This window comes from Arachis stenosperma, chromosome 7 (assembly GCF_014773155.1).
Source record: "Arachis stenosperma cultivar V10309 chromosome 7, arast.V10309.gnm1.PFL2, whole genome shotgun sequence".
NCBI lineage: Eukaryota > Viridiplantae > Streptophyta > Magnoliopsida > Fabales > Fabaceae > Arachis > Arachis stenosperma.
In genome coordinates this window covers 53,592,067-53,601,716 of record NC_080383.1, presented here as the reverse complement: position 1 = coordinate 53,601,716, position 9,650 = coordinate 53,592,067, and the positions used below count along the sequence as shown (strand labels likewise).

General features: G+C 42.5%; 1 protein-coding gene across 1 annotated transcript; it reads right to left on the bottom strand.

The window, feature by feature from the left end:
- Window positions 1–5,453: 5,453 nt before the first annotated feature.
- On the bottom strand, window positions 5,454–5,969 carry LOC130939797 (uncharacterized). Its single transcript, XM_057867872.1, has one exon. It carries the CDS (start codon window positions 5,967–5,969, stop codon window positions 5,454–5,456), a length of 516 nt encoding a protein of 171 aa, XP_057723855.1.
- Window positions 5,970–9,650: the final 3,681 nt, after the last annotated feature.

Genomic DNA, 9,650 nt, shown 5'->3' with positions numbered 1-9,650 from the left:
CAAGCACTCCATAAGACCTTCAAGAGGAAGAACAAGCCGCCATCACTGAGGTGGACCCGTTCTTTAATCTCCTTGTTCTTCATTTTCTTGTTTTTCGAATTTTAGTGCTTATGTTATTCTATGTTTGTGTCTTATGATCATTAGTATCTTAGTGTCTATGCCTTAAAGTTATGAATGTCCTATGAATCCATCACCTTTCTTGAATAAACAATGTTCTTAATTGAAAAAGATAAGAATTGCATGAATTTTGAATTTTATAACAGTTTAATTATTTTGATGTGGTGGCAACACTTTTGTTTCTGAATGTATGCTTAAACAGTGCATATGTCTTTTGAATTTGTGGTTCATGAATGTTGGCTCTTGAAAGAATGATGAAAAAGGAGACATGTTACTGAGGATCTGAAAAATCATAAAAAAATGATTCTTGAAGCAAGAAAAAGCAGTGAATACAAAAAAAAAAGAGGCGAAAAAAAAAACGAAAAAGAAAGAGAAAAAGAAAGAAAAAGAAAGAAATAAAGTTGTGATCCAAGGCAAAAAGAGTGTGCTTAAGAACCCTGGACACCTCTAGTTAGGGACTCAAGCAAAGCTGAGTCACAATCTGAAAAGGTTCACCCAATTATGTGTCTGTGGCATGTATGTATCCGGTGGTAATACTGGAAGACAGAGTGCTTTGGGCCATGGCCAAGACTCATAAAGTAGCTGTGTTCAAGAATCATCATACTTAACTAGGAGAATCAATAACACTATCTGGATTCTGAGTTCCTAAAGAAGCCAATCATTCTGAATTTCAAAGGATAGAGTGAGATGCCAAAACTGTTCAGAGGCAAAAAGCTAAAAGCCCCGCTCATCTAATTAATTATGATCTTCATAGATGTTTTTGGAATTCATTGCATATTTTCTTCTTTTTATCTTATTTGATTTTCAGTTGCTTGAGGACAAGCAACAATTTAAGTTTGGTGTTGTGATGAGCGGATAATTTATACGCTTTTTGGCATTGTTTTTCGTATGTTTTTAGTAATTTTAGTTGAGTTCTTAGTATATTTTTATTAGTTTTTAGTTAAAATTCACTTTTCTGGACTTTACTATGAGTTTGTGTGTTTTTCTGTGATTTCAGGTATTTTCTGGCTGAAATTGAGGGACCTGAGCAAAAATCTGATTCAGAGACTGAAAAGGACTGCAGATGCTGTTGGATTCTGACCTCCCTGCACTCGAAGTGGATTTTCTGGAGCTACAGAAGCCCAATTGGCGCGCTCTCAACGGAGTTGGAAAGTAGATATCCTGGGCTTTCCAGCAATATATGATAGTCCATACTTTGCCCAAGATTTGATGGCCCAAATTGGCGTCCAAAGTCACCTTCAGATTTCCCAGCGTTAAACCCCGGAACTGGCACCAAAATGGGAGTTAAACGCCCAAACTGGCACAAAAGCTGGCGTTTAACTCCAAGAAGAGTCTCTACACGAAAAATGCTTCATTGTTCAGCCCAAGCACACACCAAGTGGGCCCGGAAGTGGATTTTTATGTCATTTACTCATCTCTGTACACCCTAGGCTACTAGTTTCCTATAAGTAGGACCTTTTACTATTGTATTGAGAATCTTCTGATCTTTGGAACCTTTTTCTTTAGATCTTTTGATCACTTTGGGAGGCTGGCCATTCGGCCATGCCTAGACCTTGTTCTTATGTATTTTCAACGGTGGAGTTTCTACACACCATAGATTAAGGTGTGGAGCTCTGCTGTACCTCGAGTATTAATGCAATTACTATTGTTCTTCTATTCAATTCCGCTTGTTCTTTGTCCAAGATATCACTTGTTCTTCAACTTGATGAATGTGATGATCCGTGACACTCATCATCATTCTCACCTATGAACGTGTGACTGACAACCACCTCCGTTCTACCTTAGATTGGGTGAATATCTCTTGGATTCCTGATACACGATGCATGGTTGATCGCCTGACAACCGAGTGCTCGCCTGACAAACGAGCCAGCCATTCCGTGAGATCAGAGTCTTCGTGGTATAGGCAAGAACTGATGGCGGCATTCAAGAGAATCCGGAAGGTCTAACCTTGTCTGTGGTATTCTGAGTAGGATTCAATGATTGAATGACTGTGACGTGCTTCAAACTCCTAGCAGGCGGGGCGTTAGTGACAGACGCAAAAGAATCAATGGATTCTATTCCGGCCTGACCGAGAACCGACAGATGGATAGCCGTGCCGTGACTGGGTGCGTTGAACATTTCCACTGAGAGGAGGGGAGGTAGCCACTGACAACGGTGAAACCCTTGCATAAGCTTGCCATGGAAATGAGTAAGAAGGATTGGATGAAGACAGTAGGAAAGCAAAGAGACGGAAGGGAAAGCATCTTCATACACTTATCTGAAGCTCTCACCAATGATATACATTAGTATCTCTATCTTTATCTTTATGTTTTATTCATCATCTATACCCATTTGAGTCTGCCTGACTAAGATTTACAAGGTGACCATAGCTTGCTTCATACCAACAATCTCCGTGGGATCGACCCTTACTCGCGTAAGGTTTATTACTTGGACGACCCAGTGCACTTGCTGGTTAGTTGTGTGAAGTTGTAGTGATCACGATTTCGCGCACCAGAGCTCAATGGCCCAAGTCATCATTCTTCCAGCTAAATCGGGTTTTTGGAGTACTTGACGGATTCCCTGGTCCGTCCTGACAACGATTTGGTGGCCTTGGAAGTACTGCCTTAGTCTACGGGAAGAGGCCAAAAGTGCTAGTGCCAGTTTCTCCAATTTGCTGTACCGCGGTTCTACTCCTTGCAACGCTCTACTCACAAAGTAAATTAGCTGCTGAGCCTTTCCTTCTTCTCGCACCAAGACCGCCGCAAGCGCCTCCTCCGTTATGGCCAGGTATAGTAGAGTGGTTCTTCGACCTTGGGCTTCCCGAGTACGGGGGGTGCTGCCAGGATCTCTTTGAAGTGATTGAATGCCTCCTCGCACGCAGGGATCCATTCGAACGCTATCCCTTTTCTCATCAGATTGAAAAAGGGTAGGGCTTTTGCTGCCGATGCTCCGAGGAAGCGGGATAGCGCGGTGAGCCTTCCCGCCAGCCTCTGGACGTCTCTAACACAACCCGGGCTCTTCATTTAGAGTATCGCATGGCACTTTTCGGGGTTGGCTTCCACCCCCCTTTGGGTTATCATGAATCCTAGGAATTTTCCAACCTCCATGGCAAAGGCGCACTTGAACGGGTTGAGCCTCATGCCGTGTTGTCGGAGGGACGCGAACACGCTCCCCAAGTCGCTCAGGAGATCATCAGGCCGGGTGGTCTTCGCGAGGATGTCGTCTACGTAGACTTCCACCGTCTTGCCTATGAGATTGCTGAATATCTTGTTCATCAACCTCTGGTACGTGGCCCCCGTGTTTTTCAAGCCAAATGGCATCACCTTGTAGCAATAGATTTCTTTCGGCGTTATGAACGCTGTTTTATCCTCGTCAGGCCGGTGCATCGGTATCTGATTGTAGCCGGAGTAGGCATCCATAAAGCTCATATACCAGTACCCTGCCGCCGCATCAACAAGGGCGTCAATGTTAGGAAGTAGGTAGCAGTCCTTGGGACATGCTTTGTTAAGATCAGAGTAGTCCACACACATCCTCCATCTCTTATTGTGCTTTTTTACCATAATTACATTCAACAGCCAGGTCGAGTAGTCTAGTTCTCAGATAAAACTTGCTTCTAGGAGGCTGGCCGTTTGCTTGGCCACCTCCTCTGTTCTTTCCTGTGACATCTTCCTTCTCCTCTGAGCCACTGGTCGGGCTTCCGACTTGATGGCCAGGCGGTTGATAAACCCCATTTGTAGGGTTTATCTTGTGCTTGATTTAGGGGATTTTATAACCTTTTACCCACATTTATCCATTGAAATAGCATGGTTTTATAACTTCTTCCTTAATTGTGCTTAAGAGTGAAAACATGCTTTTTAGGTCTTAAAATAGCTAAATTTAATTCACCTTGATTCTATTAGATGCCTTGATATGTTTGTTAAGTGATTTCAGATTTAGGAGGCAAAGATTGGATCAAGGGAATGAAGGAAAATCATGTAAAGATGGAGAACTCATGAAGAAATGTAGGAATTGCAAAAGCTGTCAAGCCGACCTCTTCGCACTTAATTGACCAATGGTGTGACATGAGCTGAGGGTTTATCCCCGGCATGTCGGCTGACGTCCAGGCAAACAAATTGCCATTGGCCCTGATCATTTCTACCAAAGGCTCTTTCAATTCATGTGGGAGGTTTCTATTTTTGAACGTGAACTTCTCCTCCGTATCCCCGACCCTAAACTTCTTCAGGTCCCCCTCTGGTTCAGGTCTGGGCTTGTCGTCGACCCTAGCATCCAGGTCGGCGAGGAACACCCCCGATGCTTCTTTGGACTTTTTTTCTCCTTTTATGAATCCCACAGATCCGTCTTCAGCGACAAACTTCATCGCTAGCAGCTTTGTACTGATCACTGCCCCAACATCGTTAATGGTTTTCCTTCCTAGGATGATGTTGTAGGCTGTGGAGTCCCGTAGAACTACGAACTCAGCCATTATCGATCTTCGCTCCTGTCCTTGTCCCACGGAGACCGGTAGGGAGATTATCTCGTCTGGCTTGATAAAGTGATCGCCTAGCCCTACGACACCGTGCTAGTGAGTCGTTAGGTCGACATCCCGTAACCCTAATGCATCGAACATGTTACGGAACATAATGTTCGAGTCTGCCCCCGTGTCTATATGGATCCGTTTGACGAGACCGGTTCTGACTTTGGCCGTGATTACCATGGGGGGCTTTTCAGAACCTCGTCGAACCATTGGTCTCCCAGGCCGAAAGAAATGGATGGAAGCCTTTTAGAGCTTCGCGAAGATGAGGAGGAGATTGCTAGGACTTTGGCATCTTTCTTGTGTGCCGATCTCAACCTTGGAGCCGTGTTTCTCGCGGTTACCACATTCACTACGGTAAGGCCGTGCTCGTCGTCCCTTGGCTCTTGTCGTCGCTTCACCGTTCGGGTCTTGTCTTCCCCATCGTGGTCGCGATTTCGTATCCTCAGCTTCCTGATAAGGTGGGAGAATTCGGCTAGTTTTCCGTCCCTGATCGCTTGTTCCAGTGCGTCCTTCAGGTGAAATAGTCCTGTGTCTTGTGTCAATAGCCCTTATGGTAATCACAGTAGAGACTCTTGTTCCCTCTGGTTCGGTCCTTCAGAGGACGGGGCTTTGACAAGATTCTCTTATCAACTATCTGCTGGTAAACTTCTATGATGGGGAGGGTGAAGGGAGTGTAATTGGTGAATTTTTTGACACAAGGAAACGGTCTGGGTGCCTTACTTAGACCGCCGTCTCTGGCGTGCTCCTTCTGTCTTTCTCTATTACCGTGCTGCCTGGGTTAAGTGTAAGATGGCTGCCGCTTATTAGCAGCCACAACTTGACTGACTTCCTCATCGTTAATGTATTAGCGGGCTATAGTTTGGATTTCTTGCATCATCCAGACCGGCTTTGTGGTGAGGTGCTTTCTGAAGTCCTCGTTAAGGAGTCCGTTCGTCAGACAGAGACTAGTCATGGAATCGGTTAACCCCTTGATCTCCAAGCATTCGTCGTTAAAACGATCTAGGTACTTTCTGGTCGGCTCGCCGGCTTTTTGAGTGACACCGAGCAGATTGATCGGGTGTTTTGCCTTCACGATTCTGGTGGTGAATTGTGCTAAGAAGGCATGACTAATATCCAAGAAGCCGGCCACGGAGCCCTGCGGGAGGCTATTGAACCACCGTATCGCAGGCTCTGCCAGGGTGACCGGGAAGGCGCAGCACCTTACTTCGTCTCCCACTCCCTCCAGGTTCATTCTGGCCTCAAAGGCCGTGAGGTGCTCCTGCGGGTCTTGGGTTCCGTCATACCTCATGTTCGTTGGTTTGTCAAAGTGCTTTGGCAACCGGACCTCGAGGATGGAACGATGGAATGGGGTGGCGCCCATGATTACGGGTCGCCGTGTTCCCCTAGATCTCTCCTTGCCGCTTTCGTGATCTCGCCCCGTGGTGCACGCCCCCTTGCCTCGGACGTAGATGATTGTGTCATTTCATCTCCTCGGGTGTTCCCGATCTTCCCGGTTACTTTCCGATTCTGATCTTGAGACGAGAGCACGCCGGGAGCGACTACTTTGGGGGGAGGTTCTTCCCCGACTCTCGGGAGACTGGGAATAGTCGGGGTCAGAGGTTTGCTGATGATGCTCCTGATCCGCTAATTGGCGCTCCAGGTTCTGCACCCTATGGCGCAGTTCCTACATTATTCTGGCGCTGTCGCTACTAGTTCCCCCGAAAGGGCGTCTCTCTTGGGCTCTCGACTGTGGCTCAGTACGTCGCGGAGGGGACCTTAGCCGCTCGCGGGGAAAGGCAACGGAGGCTGCCCCCCTCGAGGCCTGCTGCGCGGCCATGGTCCCCTGGACCTTGCACGATCTCCATTTAGGCTACTCCCCATAGACGGTGCCAATGTTCGGTATCTCGGGTACCAGATGGTTCGGAGGAATCCTCGGATGGATAGGTAGGGTGTAGCCTGAAACCGGGTCGCGAGGGTGGAGTTGGGGTAGCCGATGTCTCGAGCTCTTGACGCGGAGGGGGGTGTCACCTGCAAAGACACTCCGACGCCCAAGTCAGTTGAGTGTGCAGGCGAGAAAGGGATAAAGTGGTATATGACGTACCTTGGGGGAGGGGTAGGACCCTCCCCTTATATACTATGTCAGAAGTGGGTCCCACCAGAGAAGACCCACCTTCCTCGAAGCTTCCTCATACAACTGTAGTAATGGGCTGTAAAGGACGCGTGTCCGGATCGGTGGCTAGGCAATCCGCATCCGACCGTTCGGGTCAGGTGGTCTACGTGTCGAGTCGGCCCGCAGTCAATTTGGGCCAGGCCGTAACAGAACCATATTTTAATGAACTGTTTTTTTTTTTTCTTTCCTCCACCACCAAAATAGAATTATTACCCGATTCTTACACGACTAATATGTAATGAGCAACAGTAATGATATCTAATGTACAAGAGTTAAGCATTATTTCTCCCCACCTATTTGTATTATAACTCATGAATTAAAAAATATAAATAGAAGGAGGAAACAAAACAATTGCACTATATTCTTCCAGAAATTAGGATACCTTTAACTTCTTCAACATGAACTGGAATAGGATGCACCTGCAAAAAAGTTAAATGGTGGTATATAATTGAAATTTTAAATGTTAATATTACATTAAAGATAGTTTTTGGTTATTATCTTGTTTCAAAAGCTGATGCAGTCAAAAAACCTTGTTCCTTCAAAGAATCTTGTCCATCCCATAATTAACCTACAGAAAAATCAAAATTTATGTGTCTTATCAGTTAAACTTATTCGAATTTGGCATGATTATATGAAGAACTGAACGAGATATCAAAAAGCATCATCTTTGAGAAAATTAATTAATAATTACTAATGCCGCAAGAGATAAGATCTTTAGACGGCACTGTTCCACAATTGCTAATCTTCTTAATGTGCAAGTATAAACTACAGAAAGAACAATAAATATAATCAATTTTATGATTGTCATTAAGTGTGATATTGGTATTAATTATTGAACCTACTAGAGATATATATGCTATAAATCTCTTTTAGACATAACAACTGCAATATTTTTATATACACAAATGTATACAGTTTCATAAAATAGCACCACATTTAAAAATATAGCTATTATTTTGATTCATTGAGAAATTTCAGACAATAAAATGCTCTTTTTAAGATAGAGTATAATCTCATATTGTATCCCTTCCCAGCAGAAAGTTGCAGCAAAAGAAAATGTGAAAGTATTAGAACCCCGAACATAGTTGACGTCTATTTCAAATGAATAAACAGCAAAAGAAAAATAATTCTTAAACAATTTACGGCCGGTAAACTATCCATTCATAATTGTTTACCAGCATTTTCCTTTTCCTTGAGTAGGCACAAATAGTAGATATTAAAAACTGAAACGTTAAAGATGAAACTAATAATAAATTACCATTTTTACCCACGAAAATTTTAGACGCTAACAAATCTACCCACAAAAAAAATAAAATTACAATTGTACCCATAAAAGATGAATTCTATATGATAAAATTATCTAAATGTCGAAAAATAACCTAAAACCCCTAAATTACCCTTTTCCTAACCATATTTTCAATACCTCTCTCGCAAATTTCAACCATCTCTTTGTTCTTTTCATCAATTTTATCACCTCTTTACCAATACCATTATCACCACCACCGTCACCAACCGTCAGTTTCATTTTCCTCCTCCTTCTCCACTGTCACAGCCATAAACAACAACAACTTCACTCTAACTTTTAATTTTACTTTTCATCATCACTTCTCCAATCTCAAATCCTATCAACAGTCTATTATCGTCATTATCATCACCACCCTTCCTCCATCACTTTCAATACAATATTAGAAGGAGAAGCACCTTTGGATGCTAAAAATTGAAACTTTGACAAGATCGCATGTGAGTAACACGGGAATCTTGCACTTGATGGTGGTGATTTGGGAGAGTGAGAAACCGTGAATTTTGAAGAAGAGATGACGAAATCTTGCTTGATCGGGTGTCAAAGAGAACGTGCTTATGTGCTCTGAGAGCATTTTAATGGAAGAAACCGCACTTAGTGGTGAGGTAGGAGATAGTGAAAGAGTGGTGGTCATTGAAGTGGAGGTGGTTGAGAAGAGGAATAAGTGGCGGCGTGTTTGTGATACAAGAGGAGAAGAACGCAAGGCGTAGAGCAGAAGAGCAATTGCAGGAAGTAAAGGTTGCAAGAACAAAAGATTATCACTATCATTGTTGTTTATGGGTGTGGAGAAAGAGAAAAGTGAGGTTGACAGTTGGTGGCGATGGAGATAGTGGTAGTGTTAGTGAAGGAGGTGGTGAAATTTTGAAAAGAATAAATAAAGGGATGAGATTTGGAAGAAGAGGGTTAAGATTCGGGTTTTAAAATAATTTTTTAACGTTTAGATAATTTGTTATATGGAATTCATATTTTATGGGTACAAATGGTAATTTTCTTTTTCTGTGGATAAATTTGTTAACGTTTAAAATTTTCGTGAATAGAAATGATAGTTTACTTATAAAACGAACTAACCAAGTAATATAATGAATAAGTTTTATTTTAAAGTAGAAAAGCTATCAATGGAAACTAATGCCATGTTGATTATTGTTACTAGAGATTTAGAGACAAGTTCAATTTACCAAAATTCACAAATTATACAGTTTAATTAAGAAATTGTTGTAAAATAAATATCAAATAAAGAAGTATAAATAGAAGACTCTAGTACTACAATTACTATCTCAATATAATAAAAATGATTAATATTGTTATTAATATTATATGTAAAGAGTAATAGAAAAGAGTATTTAAAATACTTATAAAATAAAAGAAAAGAGAGAATTGTAGTAGTAATATAAAGAGAAGAGTATTTGATTGCAACATAAAGAGAGAATTGATTTCTTATTACTTGCTTATGTGTAAAATCCTCAGCCTTATTCCCCTATTTATACTAGTGAAAAGTTTCACTTTACAAATATTGGGAAAGCATGCACCGCATATCCTTTAATATTTGTGCTTCCCAATAGAACTTCAAAGGAAGAATAAATCATGCTGAGTAG

Bases quoted from the DNA above. Each gene is read 5' to 3' on its own strand.
- LOC130939797 (XM_057867872.1), bottom strand. From the start codon at position 5,969: ATGGGCGCCACCCCATTCCATCGTTCCATCCTCGAGGTCCGGTTGCCA.